This window comes from Cavia porcellus, unplaced genomic scaffold, assembly GCF_034190915.1.
Source record: "Cavia porcellus strain 051 isolate PalLab524CR breed Dunkin Hartley unplaced genomic scaffold, mCavPor4.1 scaffold_12, whole genome shotgun sequence".
Lineage (NCBI taxonomy): Eukaryota > Metazoa > Chordata > Mammalia > Rodentia > Caviidae > Cavia > Cavia porcellus.
The window spans coordinates 28,554,266-28,572,475 of NW_026947495.1; the positions used below are offsets into that span (position 1 = coordinate 28,554,266).

General features: G+C 35.4%; 1 protein-coding gene across 2 annotated transcripts in view; it reads left to right on the forward strand.

The window, feature by feature from the left end:
* Hnmt (histamine N-methyltransferase) overlaps nt 1-18,210 on the forward strand; it is a 46,416-nt gene that overhangs the window by 10,832 nt on the left and 17,374 nt on the right. For both annotated transcript variants that reach the window (XM_063258711.1, NM_001172960.2), the window contains 2 exon segments: nt 15,552-15,659; nt 16,762-16,892. In XM_063258711.1, coding sequence (XP_063114781.1) covers nt 15,552-15,659; nt 16,762-16,892 — 239 coding nt within the window.

An 18,210-nucleotide genomic window follows, 5' to 3' on the forward strand; every position in this document is an offset into this window, starting at 1 on the left:
AAAACAAACCAACAAAAAAAACATAACAGTAAGAAATCACCTGTTAGTATATTACATATTATCATCTTGAAAATAGTTCCTCAAATCACAGTATCAAAGAATACAACTAGTTTCTAGTTTCTATCTTGCCAGTTTTTGTGTCACATTGGAACATAGTCCTTTAACTGCTGGATGAATTTCTGCTTCATATTACTGAATAAACTTTGCAACTTAATATACAAGTTATTATTAAGTTACTATTAATATTTTATGTTACTATTAGTATTTTTCAATCCATTCAACTCACATATGAAATATTAGGTGTTATAAACCCTCCCATGATATCTTTTTGGTAATAATTTTATGGATATCTATTTGTTGTAGTCAGGGGTTGGACACAGAGAACAATTCAGATCAGGACATGGAGTTTATAATATTTTTATAATAGTCACCGGAAGTTAACATGGGAAAATGCGGGAAATCTATCTGCAACACCAAAGACATATTATTTAGTCAAGAATCTAAACTCCAGGGCAATGTCCCACATGAGTCCAGATAAAAACCCAGAGCTCAGGGCAACGCCTTCACGAGTCCAACTGGAAGTCCAGAGCCCACAAGAAGGACTCATGCCAGTCTCTTTTACGGATCTGTGCCAGGAAGACCCAAGGGTCAGCAGTGGAAGCCAGAAAGTCTATGCCAGCAGGATGAAGGAGCTGTGCTAGTGGGATGAGGGTTTTTCACTGGAGCCGAGGAGGAGTCACATAACAAAGAGTGGGGCTGTCCTGAAAGGCACCACAGCTATCCTCAGTGACACGGAGGCCCCGAGCTCCTCCTCCGACAAGCACAGTTGGGTACGTGCCAGGAAGCAGCATGAGGAGTTCATCCTGGAGACCAGGCAGCACATGTCTTCCCCTCCAGAGCCAGGAAGCAATGCTCGATGTGAAGACCAAAGCTTCTCCAGGTGAACCAACAGCTCAGACAGCAACTCGTAGGAGAACCCATAATTCCTCCTTAACACCTCAATCCCTCCCAACACCTCTCTTCTTCTCCACCTATTTATCCTAGCAACCCTCCTCAGGTGGAGCATCTTCTCTCGATGCATGCTGATGTAATCCAGCTGGTGTTAAGCTGACCACTAGTTATCAAACCATAACACTTTTGAAATTAGGTTAAGTTGATTTCTTGTTCTTCAACATGTATACATTGGCATTCCTACAGAGTATAAAAAATAGAAAAGAATTTAGAGAACATCAACACCTTAACTTTCCAAATAGAAAACCTGAATGCCATTATGTTAGAACAAAACCCAAGTCTCTTTAGTCCAGTGCAACATTTTAGTAAACAGTTATAAACATTAGTAATTAACCTAGCAAAGGAAAGAATAGGTACTTAATAATTGCCAACTACTTGAAAAAATCTATCAGATTCTTAATCTTGTTTCCTTTCATAAATGACTTGTTCAGAAGTTTAATGTTAGAAGCTACTTGGGAAGCAATAGAAAGAATGTAGTTAGAATCTAAATTAGGAAAGCTGGGATGTCAGGTTTAGAAACTAGGAAAAGCTAAGAAACAAAGATTCATGTCTTCCAGCCACCCAGAGTAATGCAACTGTCTAAAATCAACAAACTAGGAATGATTAGGAATGTTAAGAGAAATTGGGTATTTTTAATTAATCAGAATTTTAAAAAACCCCAAAATATACTTATTTTCACCTTCAGATATTTTTTCAACAAACTGCAAAATAAAAGCTCCACAAAGTTATTTCTTGCTTAAATACAACTTGTTCATGATCAAACCTGTCCAGAGATGGAGGTACATCTTGGAAAATAAAATCATCTATCACATTATAGTGTTAGCACGGCTGAGAAAATTCCTTTCAGACATTTTACAGAAAAGACAGGCACTTGGTGTTTGCAACATTAAAGTTGTTTTCAGTCCTTAACAATCCATAGTTTTATGATAACCTTTTAGGAAAGAGGTAGTCTTATGGTTACCACTATGTTTGGTTGAATTGAGGAGGTGAACTGTAATGGGATGTCTACACATGCATCCAATGTTCAGTCCAGGTTCTCATTGCTTACATACAGGACAACAGCAGTTACTCATTTATAAGAAGGAATAGAATGTATGAATATAGAGTCTATAAAATTTAAGACCATTTCTTTGGATGAGCATAGCTTGAGTCTGTGGAGATAAAGTGTCATTAAACATACATAACTGTGTATTTAAATCACAAATACTTCTTAATATATAGGGGATTTTTTTTTTTTTTTTTTGAGACAAGAGTTTCACTATATGTTCAGGCTGGTCTTGAACTGACATTGTAGTCCAGGCTGTGATCCTTCCTCAGCCTCCTGAGTGCTGGGAGTACAGGCATGTAGCACTAAGCTTGGCCTTCATATATAGTTTTACCAAAAGATTTTGCCTTATTGTATTGTATTTAAAGCTTTCAACGAGCATGAAACTATTGTTTAAAAAATAAGTACATTACAGGACTGAGGGAATGGGATGTAATGCTGCAGCGCTGGAGTCATTGTCATTAAAAGTAGAAGGAATGAGATTGTTTTGGCTAATTTAATAGCGCTTGAAGCAGACAAACAAGGGATAATGCACCGAGTGCAGATAAAATCATCACTATTTGCAGATTAAATAACTTTATACTTAGAAAAACAAATAAACTCAATTGCAAAACTTTAAAATGAATAAGAACACAGTAATGGTACAGGTAGTACCAGCAATGCAGTAGACCCTCATTTTTGTTTGTTAGCATTTGAATTGAAGGTTCTCATTTATAGTTTTTGATTATCTACAATCTACTTGAAAGTTCATGGCATGATTATTGTAACTGTTTGAATTACAAGTTTCAATCTTTCTAGTTTTTGTAACACATAGAACGTAGTCTTTTAATTGCTAGATGAGTTTCTGCCTCATATTGTTGAATAAAACTTTGCAACTTAATATATACACATCCACCTCTGATGTAGGGAGTTTTGTTATCTTCATTTTATGAAGGTACGCCTAATCATCATATTAGGTGCACTGCCCAGACGCATGTTTCCATGAGAATTTCTTTGCATTTGGATTCATCTGTGACAATATTGTATCAGTATTTTAAGAGCAATACCAGCTGCATAGCACACTAGCAAGACTTTTTTCAGTGCCCTTAGATTCTATGCCAGGCTTCAAGTGTGTGGTAAGGATAATACAGATCGAAATGATAGTGCTTGTTCTTTACTTTCTGAGTTACATATGTTTTCTGTTGATTATTTCCTGCTTCTTGCTATACAAGGACAGTAGGCTCTCAGACTCTTACCTCACACTAGCAAATATATGACTGATAATTATCTTCAGCAAGATTTGTGTTTTAACCACCACTAATGGCAGTGGGCCAATGGAGTGCATCTCATATGAGAGCATGTGAAGGTTATTCAAGAAAAAGAAGAGAGCTGACAGGTTTGGGTGGTACTGATGAAATCCCAGCCACATGACTATGTGGGACTGCACTGGTCAGTGAAAGTGTTTCATTTTAAAAATTCTCTCTTTGGGCATAAAGAAGGTAAGAGAAAGCACTTCATTAAGAGTAAATGAATATAACTTTTAGGTAGTATAGAATTCATGCCCCTTTCTATATATGTGCTGAAATAGAATTCAAATATCTCTACGTTTAAAATATGTAAGTTAAAAATTAAGGCATAATTTAGTCTTTTCTGTGATGTCTGTCAGGTATGTCTGCACTTCAGTGTTGAGCACCTTTCAGGAATTGTATTTCATAGAACATTTGGTTATATGGCTTTTTCTAGGCATCCACCAGTCACAAAGCATTCATATCAGAGATTTCCTGAGCCAAGGGCCGGAAGACACATGGAACCAATGGCAATGACCTTTTGACTCAGAATTTTATTTATAATTCACTGTGTGAGATCTACAGCTATTTTAATATTCGAAGCTCATCCCTCTGTACTGACAGAACAACTTCAATACCAAGGCACTCCAGCTTCAGAGGGGAAAAACTGAGATAGAGAGAAAGGAAAGAAAGGAGAATTTTGTCAAGAATCTTCTGTCTTTCACACTGCAGCTCACAATCAGATTGTTCTTGCTTTAGTTGCAAATGTATAGCTGGAATTATTTTTCATCACCAGACATGGAGTTATCTGGGCAATCTTTTCTCCTGAAACATTTTTTTTCCTCCCCGATATTTAGTAGAGGGAACAAGGATGATAATCTTATTGCAGCATGTAACAGAATAAGAATTTTCTTGCTCATAATCTAAAGAATTCACATATATTTTGATATGAGAAGTGAAGCACAGACCGAAATGAAATGGCAAGACATTTCTGCAGTCTTTAATCCTCCATTTTCTTGACCTACATATTTCTCCTTTGGGGAAGCCCGAGGGTTCTCAAGCGGGGATTTGTGTTTCATTTTATGTAGACTCAGTCAGCAGGACAAACCAGGCATCACGAATACATGATGAATGCTCTTCTAAGTTGTCATGTTATTATGGAGCTGCCCATTTAGAGAGGAAAATCTTCATTCTTCTCATTGCAATTCTCCTTTAGGCTTCTTGTAAATGTCATATTTTTCCAAGAGCTTGCTTGACTACTCACTTGAAAATCAATAAGCTCTCATACCACAGTGCTTATTCTATTTTATTTTTTGTTTTAGTTTTCTCCATATGAGTTATTGATATCCGTAAAGATTGGATGTTTTTGTCTGTTTTATTCATTGTTCTATCTCCAGTGATTAGAACCTGACATTTAGTATGTATTCAAAAATATTTGTTGAATTAATGAATAATAATGTCAATTTATTGAATATTTACTCTGCATCAAGAACTGTGGAAAACTGTATCCATATAAATTTTCTTGCAGTTATTCTGAGATCCTACAACACAGACCATATTACCCTAACTTGCAGATATACAATTGAAAGAACAGAATAACAAATAAACCTGATAGTTCTGGTGAATATTGAATTTGACATCAGGTTTGACTCTATAGTCTCCTACATTTTCTTCTCCATATTTTTGTTCCATTGTTAATTAAATGCCATTGAATTTTAAACGCAAATGGAGCATTCCTCTGTTGTCACATTAAATGGACTCTTGTAGTTTAGGAAGCAAAGGAAAGTTGTGTAGAAACAAGGCATTCTTCTTTTGCTTGTTTTTGAAATTCTTATAAATTCCACTGTCAAAGATTTTAGTTAAGCATCCCTCATTAAATATAGGTATGATGCCCTTAAAATATACTTTGTACAAAAGCAACATATTATAATTACAAAAGAATCTAATTTTAAAAGTATATAAAACTCTCATTGTAGCCCAGAAAAGGAGACATGAGAATTTGTTCTCTATTTGTGACAGATTAGTTGAATAGGGTGGCAGATAGAGATTTGCCAAAAGTTTATAAGATTTTTTTTTTTTTTTGGTAAACTTCCCAAATAAAAACTCAGCATATTCTGTTTGGTAGGAAAAAAATCAGAGTGAAAAGAAAAGAAAACTTCAATATCAGGCCTATAAAAATAACTTTTTATTAAACTAAATTTTATTATCTTTTGAACTAACGACCAGAGAGCTTCCCAAAATTTACCAATCAATAATTTTTAATAAAAGGATTTCTTCATCCCCCTTTATATGCTGTAATAACATAAACTGCCTATGTACAATATATTTCAGAGCCGAATCACACAGGAGCTAAGCTGTGTTAGAGCCCTCTTATTTTCAAGGCTCACTCCTAGGTGCTGCACATATGTAATCACATTTAATTTTCATAACAACTCTGTAAGGCTTCACTTAAAATTGAAAAAGTTAATGTTCAGAAGTTTGGAGGCCAACAGGGTTTAAGATGCACATGAGTCTAAGGCCAGTTCTAACTTTCCCTAAAGTCCATTGTTTACCTTTCATCATGAAATCTCGCCACAAATATCATGTACCATCTAACAATTGCAATTATGTTAGAGAAATTTCTAGCATTTAAAATAAGTGATATAAAATCTGAAAATGAATTGGCAGTAGGGAGAGAGCCCGAAGTTGTTGCCCTTGACTCCCTCCCTTCCTCACAACAGCCAGTAAGTTGGTCTTTGTATTTTCATTGTCTACGCTTATGAATTCCGTATGTTATTACTGTTACTTATCACACTTAATGTGATATGTGTGTCCCCTTATCAATTGGTACTTGGTTAAAAAAAATTCTTCTCTCTGTTGTATGTTTCATAGGGTACACATTGTGAGAATGAAAACTAATTTTTCCCCTCAACCTCATGATTTCTTAGCAGGGATGAAGCCTAAAATGAAAGACTGACTGATGAAAAACAGGGTTGTTCTCATGTGCAGTGCTCATTATATGAGGAAACCTCCTTGAGAAGTAACACAAAGACATATCTTAAAATCCTGCATTATAAGAAAGGCACTTTCAACAAAAGAGGAAATACCTGCAGGGTAGAGACAGGACAAGGGAAAGTTCTTTCAAGCTTTCAAGGCTGGGAAACCTGAATAAATGCAAAAGTAAATATGTGGGAGGAAACTAATCCAGTAAGAACTTCTGCAGCTGTTCTGGCGCTGTCTCTGGACTGGTCTGTGCTAGAACTGTCTGTAATAGGGGATAATTTGTTTCTTGGTTTCAGACAGAAAAGCAGAAAAATAGGAAGAATTTTGCATCCTTTTACTGCTTCTTGATTGTCGTTAGCTCAAAAATAATTTTTACATTAAAGAGGCATAGGCTTAGGTAGAATATTCTGCTTTCTTTAGTATATTACTCATTTTGAAGCCGTGTGTGTGTGTTTTCCACTGAGTACTGTACTCTGAAGAGTACCTTTATTTCTCAAAGGTATGCATCTAATCTATGATAGTGTCACACAATTGTGAATGGTATGTGTTTATCTAATTATTCTACCCAATTATTTTCCAGTTTTGATCCAGCCCATTGTGTCACAAGTAACACTATAATGAATGACATGATCTGACAGCTCCTCATAGATCTGTCTGAGAATTTCTTTAGATTATATATTGTATTATATTCCAAATTTAGGACAACTTGTTTAAGGTGTATGTACGTATAATTTTGGGGTGTTTTTTTTTTTTGGTAGTGAAAATCAAATCATAGGGTACTCTGTAATTGAGTTATGTCATTAGCCCCTTTTACTTTTAATTTTAGGTCTTGCTAAATTCCCCAGGGAAGACTTGAAATCACAATACTCTTGTTCCAGCTTCCCAAAGTGCTGGGACTACAGCCACTATTCCTGGATTTAATTTGAATAAATACTAACAAATTATTATCTATAATAGTCTATGAGAACATTAGTCTATGTTCTCAAAAGCATCAATGAAATTTTGTCTACCTGGATATTCTTGATAGCACTTATCATTTTGTGGCTTTCTAATTTTTTTGTAAGTACATAAACATAAAAGTGATATTTTATTACTACTTTCATTTCCATCTCTCTGATTATTAATGAGTTTGGGCAATTGTCAATGCCCTTATGAACTTCAATAATATTCTTCATAAAATCAACACTTTGGATATTTCCTGGTATATAATAGAACCATAGTACATGCATGTTGTGAAGCTTTATAGCACGCAAAATTGGAAAGACTCTTGGTTCTAATGGAATAACTGTTGGTAGTTTCATCTGTAATCTCAAAATTTTAGTGGTTAATAAGTTTTGGGACTAAGATTGTGAACTAATTAGCTAGCTGCTTTGATTTTATAGTTGAAGACTTTATGCTTGGCTGAAGAAAATTATACTAAACAAATCTACAAAATGAATTTTTAGAAATGTTATCTTATGGATAAGTCAAATGGGAGTCATATTTTCCATTTCACAGATGAAAAATTGGGTCAAAAGAAATTTACTTTCTTAACTTATGTGTTAGTACTATAAGGAAAAATGAAAAAGATTGGGCCATTTGACTAAGGTCATTGTGATGAGTTAATTACCATAATTATTAGATTAATAAGAGTTGGTATTCCACTAATCATGTCATGAAGTTCTATTTTTTGTTTCTGAATAGTAGCAAGCAAGGATTATTGTGATCTTAGAACAAACAGAATTATTTACAATAGAGGATACATAACAGACTTTCAACCCCTTGCCTGTCTAAAAAGCACACAGACAAAATATGTAGTGTCATAGGACCCCAAAACTCACAGATTACAAATATATAGCCAGGTGACAACACAGGCCTATAATCTTAGCACCTTGATAAACTAAAGCTAAAGATAACAAAATCAAGCCTCAAGCCTACCCTAGGCAACCCAGTGACCCCTAGGTTCAGTCCCCAAAAAGGGGACATGACAGGGCTTTTGCTAGATATTTTCCTTGTAGCTATCTTTATGTTCTACCTTTCAAACTTTTTTTTTTTTTGCCACTGCAGAGTACCTAAGAAATGTATTTTTCTGAGATGTGATTTCCCACTTCTGCATTGTTTTTTTCTTCTGGTTATCTAAAAGTATATTTGAGGAGTAGTTGTCAATTTATCCATACATTAATATGTGCATTTCACCAGCTATCTACATACTTAACTGTTTTTAAAGCAAAGTTTCATTTTATCTTCTCCTATACTGCCAATTGACCCAGAATAGGAAAACTGTAACTCAGAAAAGCAGTTTTTGAATCACTAAAAATCGTATATTATATAAGGGATAGTCACATTTTCTACACATTATCATTTATTATAAGGCAGATATGCCTTATAAAATCAAATTTTTAGTTTTCATAAGATATGCTTTCACTATGTGAGAGAACAACTGACAAATGTAAAGGATCCGATATTTAAATGTTTAATTAGAAACAGCATCAAATATGGTGCTATTCCACTCCTACTGCAAACTTTGATTTGCCTGCCTAACTTTCCTGTGGCAGGATTTTATTGTTCCGGACACCCAGCAGGTAGGGATGCCCTGCAGCGTCCAGGGGACAAATGCTGTTTACATGTCCCCACCAACAGCTTCTAGCCCCCTTCCAATTTGGCTTCCTCTTCTTCTATAAAAGAAAAACACATTTACTATGTTCCCCAAAGACCAATTCCCTGCCCCCCCCAAAAAAAAACAAACTTAATGTCTTTAGTTTGTTTATAACTGATCATGATTTTGTGGTCCCCTCCATTTGCTACTTGGCTTTCAGGGAGATGTTCTTTCCCAATTTCCGCTTTCCTCGGCTCTCCTGTCTTCTTCCTTAGTAAACAGGAGGCAGAGGTGCATCTGTCTCTTGCATCTAGCTGTCTTGCCAACCTGTGTGGTCACATCTGCCCCTGGACATTATAGCCCCCCACCACGGGCACCACATCACAGTCCTGTGGTGCTGTGAGTTCCTGCTTCCTAACCACGGATCACAGCAGAAGCAGCTAATTAACCGAGTGCTTTCCTGGCACTGCGATAAAACTTTCAAGTTCGATGTGTCATTTGCTTCCCACTTTTTGATGTAGATCTTATATTGTCCTTCTGTTATAAATGAAGAAACTGAGGTCAAGAAAGTTAAGTAATTTTCCAAAGACCCCCAGTCGAGTAAATGTGGCAGCTGCTGTTGGTCCCTGGCAGTATGATCCCCGCATTAAGAAAAAAAAAAATATTTATTAGTACATTGCAGTATATAATGATTATACTTATCATGGGAAACCCAACATTATAGCTAAAGAGCAAAATAAAAGGTGGGTCATAGGAAAAAATAAGTAAGTAAATAAATAAATACGGTGCTAGTGTCGAGAGTCAATTTTTATAGAGAGATTATACAATGACATTAAGCCAAATGTCAAATTATTGCCAATGTGAGTTGTTCCAAGCCCTAAAGTTTTAGGATAGTCATTTGCATATAAAATAATATATTCAATTCAGATTTGTACTTATTGCAGTTTTGTGTTAAGTTTTTGATAAAATATTGGTAGGAACAACTTAATAGGTATAATATAGTTCTCCAGAGAAGCAGAACTGATAGGTTATATATGAATTTAAAATAAGAAATTGTTTCTCATGAGACAATGGAGACTGAGAGATTTCCAGATCTTCAGTCTTCTACTTTACTTAGATACCCAGATAAGCTGGTGATGTTTCTTCACCTTGAGACTCAAGGAAACCCTATAGTTTCAGTTTGAGTCTGAGAACCACAAAGTAGGAAGCCCTAGTTCAGGGTATTCAGATCTGGTCTTCAGTTGATTGGAAGAGGCTTAGCCTCCTACAGAGGCAGTATGTTTCACTTAAATTCAAGTGTTAATCTTATTCAAATATTAATCTCCTCCAGAAAAACCTTCACAAACATACACAGAATATTTTTTATCCAATTATCTTGATACAACATGGTCTAGGAGAGTAGATAAATAAAATTGACCATCTCAAAGCATTTTTATTTGGTAGATAAACACTTCAAGATGATTCAAATAAACTGTTAGAGGAACAATTTAGATTATAGATAAAAAGTAGTATCTAAAAATAATCTATAATTCTACCAGCATGAGATAACCACTAACTGTAATTCAATATGATCTTTCTGATAATTGTATATGAAACTAAGTGTTTTTTGACTCATTGATTTAGGCTGACACACAGTTGGATTTGCCTAACTGCTCAAATTCCATATATTGATTACCTGAGGAAATCAAGTGTTATATCATATAACACACTCAGATTCCAAAATCATTAATTTGCTTTGCTATTCACATAAAAGGAGAAGAGAAAAAAGAGGATGATATATTGGAATACAGCTATTACTTATCACTACTTATGCAATTGTTACAGAAAAATTTGCGGGTGCTTTAGGGCAAATATCTAATGTCACGTTTAAGGTTTAGTAATGTACAATTGTTGGTGTATATATACCTTGAGACTTAGGTTGTAAAAAATAAGTAGTCTACAATTGTTCAAAATTATAATCAAGTAATGTGTAATGGAAGTTTACATACGAAAGAGAACATAAATTGAACATATATCACCTTATTGCTCTTAGAGCAGACTTCTGGCTTCTATATATCTTCCATTTATTCCTGAATATGCTGAGAACTTCAGAATTATGTCATAGTTCAAATGTAGTTTATTTTTTCTATCCTTTTGACACATTAATTTGTCTTGTGCATCCTCTAAAGCATTTGTAAGATGCTCACTGCCTGATACAGAAACATATTTGTATAGTATGCCTCTTGTTCAGAGGAATTTAGTTGAAAGAGTACAAATAAATGATCTCTTTCTCTTTTTGTGGATTTCTTTTACTGCTATCAGGTACTCTAAGGTCTGGTAATCCCTCATAAGACTTTTAGTTATTGTTAATCAAATCACATCATGTGTTCAATCTAGCATTTTGATCCTTCTTAACAAATTTATTGGAGTCAAGCCTTTACTAAGAAGTCAAATACATGAAGGAAACCAAAATTCAGATTTGGGAAGACAAGTAGGTTTTATCTGTGCTGTTGACATCAGCAATTGTTGAGTAGCTATTATCTGAAGGATTCTGAGGTTACTACCAGACCCTGTGGGAAAGCCTATCAGAATAATTAGCTACTTGTGGTAGATTTAAGATGCATAGGAATTAGCCAGATAAGGTAAATATGTGAGGGAGCCAGTAGATATTGAAGAATATGGTGCATAGGGAGAGGCAAGAAAGGTGGAAGTGACTGAAAGTTTCTGGAACCAGATTTTCAAAATATGAAATTGTGAGAGATAAGACCAAGGGAGCAGGCATTTTATTAAAATTAATCAATCTACATTGACATATAGTAACCACTCAAAGGCCATAGTTACATTCAGGCTCCTTCTTCATGTTTGCTACTGTTTACATGTTCACGCTTCTCCAAAACTGATATTGATCCTGATGCAAATGCATTAAGAGATGAGACCTTTAGGATGAGATCAAATTATGAGGCCCCTCTCCTCAGGAATGGAATTAGTGACCTTATGAAAGAGCACAAGGAAACTAGTTAGCCTCTTCTGCCATATGAAAATGATGAGATAGTGCTATCTGTTAGGAGAAGTGGGCTTTTACCAGACCCAGAGTGCTCAGTGGTATAATTGATTCCTCAACATAGGGTACTTTTGATAGTGAGAGGTAGGGCAATATGTAGAATAATTAAAATTATAAAGTATTTATGTATCAATTTTCTTGTTTTATTGTACTGATCTATTTAAGGGATAGTTCTTTTAAACCTATTTTCAGACATAAAATTATGATAATACTATATTGTTAAAAATGAAAATATTATGACAAAATAAAATCAGATGGGACATAGGACAATGGACTGTTCTTGGCAAACAGGAAGCATTGTCCCCTGATTTATAAATTCAAAAATATTGTCAAAAAATTTATGAAGTAAAAAATATAGCCTGTTGTCAGCCTCCTGACAACAGACTCAGTATTCACAGATTCTTGTTATTCACAGATTATGCTAGAGACCCAGCACACATGGGCTTGCATTCTATATGTGGCTGTCTAAACTCAGGGCTTCCAAATCTCAGGTGCAGTTCTGGCTTGTGTCTTCTACCTGTGAGCCAGGAGCAGGGATGCCTGTTTCTGAACACACTTGGGGCCATGCTGGTTGTGATCTACTATTTACACAGATCTGAAATGTCTGAGCCCATCTTAGAAGCAGACTTTATCAAACCTCACAGGGGGAAAAGCATATCAGTTATGTCTTTCAAAATTCTGAGTTTGAGAGATACACAATCAATGATCTTTTAATTGAAGATCGTGGCTAGACTGATAGAAGCAAGACTAGAACGTTCATTATTTAGTGTTTGTAGTCCTTTGGGAAAGGCTGGGATCCCTCTATTTCTAAGCCCATAGCTTTCCTTATCAGCTCTTTCCCTTTTTCTTTCAGAAATAGTTGTTATAGAGAAGAATAAATAGTCTTTAAGTCATGTTAGTATTTTGGTATCTTTCTAATCCTTGACAGTAGTTTGAAAAACAAACAGTTTAGATTTAGACAGAAGTGCCTTAAACATTAGTCACATTAATATCCCTGGAGTGTCAGCAAATTCAAATAATCTTGTCTAGTTGGAAATAATATCATAGAGCTGGCTGTCAGGATTAAGTAAGATATTCCATGGAAATTGCCTAGCAAGTGTTTGGCAAATAGACAGTGGCCAGTAAATGATAGCTCTCATTGTTATGGAAAGGATGAAAGATTTTATATAGTACGTCCGGCTTCGAAAAAATTAAATTCTTTATCCTCTGTAGTAGATTAACTAATGATCAACTTGTAACACCTAGCTGAACTCAATCAGCATGATGCTGAGTATGGAAGGCCCACCTGAAAATTTTTGCCAATAGCATAAAAAGTAGACCTGGAGGAGATTGCGCTCTGTTGATTCTCCTGGAGAAGCTTGCTGTTTCCTGATATGAACTCATCTTTTCTAGTCCTTGGAGGAACCTGGGTCCTTGCTGCCCCTGAGGATTGCTGCGGTTCTTTTTGGGAGAACTCTGGTCCTTATCTTGAGCATTGCTTCCTGGATCCAGTGCAGATACCTCAGCCTGCTGGCACAAATCCTTCATCCTGATGGTGCAGACTTTCTGGTTGCCATCGCTAGCCTTTGGGCCTATCCAGTGCAGATCCTTGATACAGATTTCCATGAGACATTGTTGTTAGCTCTAGGCCTCCAGTTGCACAAATGGAGGATATGCCAGGGGCTGTAAGTCTTCAGCTTGACTCATGGAGGACATTACATGAGATCCAGCCCTCAGCTAGATTCTAGGTGCACTGATGTCTCTAGAGTGTGGACAGATCTCCTGTACTCTTCTGCACTGAACTCATTGGGTATTAATATCATGAACTATATTATTAAAATATTATAATAACTATAATATCTAATAACTATAATGTGGCAGTTAATCTTATGAAATAATCCTATAAGTTATTTGACCTGTATTAAATCTTTTCCCTTATAAATCCTGACTAAAAATCCCCCACATCAGTTTCCTTCCCATTTTTCCTCCTTTCCATCCATGCAGACTCCAGAGTTCAGGTCCTCTCAGCAGTAGTTGGGGCTGTCATTCTGGATCCAGGAAGCGATGCTCAAGATAAGGGGCTGTCATTGACTTCCCTCTCTTCCTGGCCTAGCATCTTCTGTTTCTGGTTTACCTTTCTCATTTTCTTCCTCCTAACCCTCCTGGTTTTATAACCTGTGCTTTTGCTGTCTTCCATGTCTAACCTTGGAAAGTTTCTGTTAATGGCATTTATGCCAAAACATTAAAGAATAACAAAATTTTCATATGCTAATCTTGCCAACAAATGTTTCTGTTTTAATGCAGGTCAATATCATAACCCAATCAAATAAAATGTAAAACTTAATTTGGAGACATCAGTGGTAGGGAGAACAGGATACTTTCTTTTTTGAATACTTTAAAGAGAGGAACTCTGTGATAACCATAAAGATAATTAGCAGCTAACATTTATTCAGTCACAACTGTGTTTTGCACTGAAATTAATATGTATTACCTCATTTAACCTTCATAACTAATGAATTAGCTATTATTATTCTTTTAACTTTCTGGCAATAAAAATGAAGTTTAGGAAAGAAAATCAAACTGACTAAATATATGGAAAGGACAGATATGGAATTTGAGTCCTTCTGACTTTCCACTGTCTTCTATGCTATCACTTAGAGATTGAATTTCTAACAGGTAAGGGATCCACCTGTCCTTACCATTATTTACTAAATAGCTTACTGCAGTGACTACGCATGGTAAGCAGTTAACTAATAGATGAATGAATGAATGAGTGAATGAATGAATGAGTGAATACTCATTCACCCCATATTGTTTATGCCTGCAGTCTCCTCTTTCTTGGAGGTCTTGCCTTAGTGAATATTCCAATGACTTGGAACCTCTAGTAGTTCCATATATACTCTTATTTTTCCTGACTTTTTGTTTCTATCATACTGTCCCTCCTACCTGAAGTCTTTCAAGTCCCTAAAGTCTCAAAGCCAACTCCACCTCACCTGGAGAGAGAGGCCAAGCTTTTCTAAAGCTCTGCTTCTTCTCTTGTCCTCTCCTTCAGTATCTCCCTCCCCTCATCCATCTCTGCACATCCACGATTGTTGCTATGTCCATCCTTTCCCCTAGACTGTGGAGTTTTTGAAGGCAGATGTCTGGCATATTTTTGTATCCTGACTTTGCCTAACATATGTTTGTGACTTTTTTAAAATAACATTTTAAAAATTCTCCCAGCCTAGACTTACTCATTCATTTCAAAGAGACACACATTATTTTTCATATTTTAATATCTCTAACTTAAATTATATCTTCCAATTGGTAAAATCTTTAAATTATATTTGACAGCTATTTTACTTAGTGAAACAAAAATAAGGATTTTTTTTCCTACAGTCAGTGATATCTTTGATTCAGTGAAATGCAGTATTAGCTATTAAAGTTCATGTGAATGGATGGATGGGTGGTATCCATACCCCTCCTCAAAACACATTGTTGCTATTTAAAACCTAACTTTTCTGCATCACAGGCACTGTGACAGTACAATAGTTAACCTTTATTCTCCATGCTAGTTTTTCTTGTAAAGGTAAGGCAGAAAATAAATCATTTCAAACTGTTCTTAATTGCTTCTTCCTGGAATGATGTAACCTATTCCACATACTTGTTTTCTAGGTGAAATGGATCTTCATATTCTCTCCAAAGTCAAGGCTCAATACCCAGGAGTTCATATCATCAATGAAGTTGTTGAACCAAGTGCTGAACAAATCACCAAGTACAAAGGTACCTGTAACCCACCAAGCTGTATGCAAAATCTTATCCCCAAAGGCTTATCATATCATATTTTTGCTTTTTATGATTAATAGTACAGTTACCAGGTTATGCTCTTTTTAAGCTTTCTGGTAGAAGAACCTAATTATTTGTTGACATGATTGAACACTTCAGATATAAACAGTGAATAATTAGATTCTTTCATTGACTCTCTATCCCTTCCTCTGTCATTATTAGCTATTGTCTTTGAATTGATTCTTTGAGACAGAGTCATTGATTCATTGATTCATTGACTCCGAAATATTTAGGAGTCTCTGCCCTAAAAGAGCTTATGTTTGATGGATTATGGGAGGAGACGTTAAACTTTTCCTGAAAAAGGTTAGATGGTAAAGTTTTAGATTCACAAGTTCACAAAGTTATAACTAATCAACTCTGACACGATGGCGCAGCGACAGCCATAACCAATATGTAAACTGAGTGTGCACGTTTTCTAATAAAACTTTATTCGTAAATACCAATATTTGCATTTCATATCAATTTGGCAAATTATGAGTTTATATTTTTGCTTTTTCCTAATTCTTTTGCAAAATAATTAGCATGGCGTGTGGTCGTGAGTTCGATCCCTGGTACCAACTTAAAAACAAAAACAAAAACAAAATAATTAGCATGAGACGTCAATGACAGAGAGAGAGTTAGGGAGCAGAGTACTGACTGGTTTTAGCTTATAGTTCACAGGAAAATAGGTGTTGGGCCAGGTGGAGCCCCTGCCTGTGATTTGTCTGCTTCTGGGCAACACAAGCATGTCACCTGTTTCACATCAACTTTCCATCAATAAAATTCACCAATTGATTCACCATTTATACTAAGATAATGTAACCTTTGTCTGACTAAGTCCTCATTACTTATGATTGACTCTTTCTTTCACCTCTAATTTCATTTAATAGTGGAAAAAAATCAGGATGAGTTCTCTGGTTTCTCAGAGCTACATAAAAAAGAAAAATGTGTTTTATATCTGTTATGTATATAACATTGATTGCATTAAAATTCTAAATGGAAATGGGCTCCACATTTGCAATTAAAATTGATGGTGTGCCACCTCTTCTCTGAATTTTAGAGCTTGTAGCCAAGACATCAAATCTTGAGAACATAAAGTTTGCTTGGCATAAGGAGACATCATCTGAATATCAAAACAGAGTGATGGAGCAAAAGGAGATTCAAAAGTGGGACTTTATTCATATGATTCAGGTAAGAAATATTTATTGTAAAATACTATCAGAAAAGAGATTTTTTTCATATATATGTATGATGCATGTGTGATACTTTAATATTCTTAAAGATAAAAATCTTCTAAGTTCTAGTTTTAAAGTGAACATTATCTGTCCAAATCAAGGTGTTGATATCGCTACAATGTTCATGAATATCTAAAAAGCTCATTGTCTTCGTTTGTAAGCATCATTTTTTTGTCAATGTTGTCTTAACTAGTTTTGTACAATGGAAAGTTTATGTATAGATTTGATGACAATACAGTGACATGTCCTAACCCTTTTTTAACAAGTTTGAATGGCTCGAATGGTTTCAGGTCCAGTGTACCAGAGTTTTTCTGAAACTTCTTGCTTTTTGCCTTCCATAGATAGCCTGGCTAGTATGTACATAGCAGAAAGGGCATAGGTTCTGTGATTCCTGAGACCAGTAAGGTTTTAAGGATAGGAATTCAGTAACGTTTTATTTCTATGATCTACTATCAGCAGACTAACTAGTGATTAGTAGATGCCATGAAGTTGGATCTGTAGGTGTCACTAGTATTTCTATATAGGATGAGAGTTCAGAATTTGGCTACTGTTGAAAGATGTACACGTTTTAGATTTGGCACTTGATTAACAATAAAGTACTTTTTCTTCTGTAGTCCACCACCATAGTTAGTCCAAAGAAGTGAGTTTGTAAGAAACCAAAGGAAGAAAGGAGTCCAAGGTTGACACATATCTATGCTTCCTTAGCTAACAAAATCTTTCATCCCTCAAGGAATACTTAACCTTGTCTGGCATTTCTAGACTATTTCATTTTTAGACTTGCTTTCCCATCTCCTCAAGTTAGTTCTTAACTCCTCTATTTCTTTATATCTCCTGCAATGTTCCAACCACTGATTCCCACACATGACCTCACTTTACGCCACAAAGAAAATAAAAGTCATCAGATGAAAACTTACCTTTCACTTTGCAAATATGCAAATGTAGATACACTTATAGTCATCATCTCTTTCTTCCATATTATTACAGTAACCTATGGTTTTTCCTCTAAGTCCTGAGTCACATTCTTCTCCTCATTATGAAATATCATAGCTCCAGGAATCAGATTCTATGTCCTATTTCTTCTAAGATTTCCATGTTTGTTCTTTCTTATATCAACTGTTTCTTCCTTCAGCCTCACTGTTCTATTCCTCGTTCTCCCACCTTAGCTACTATATATCTTTCTGAGCCCTGCCTCCTCATTTTTGCTTACCATTACACCCTCATGACAGCTTTTCAACTTAGTATTCCCTGCCAATACAAATATCTAAGTGTCTTAT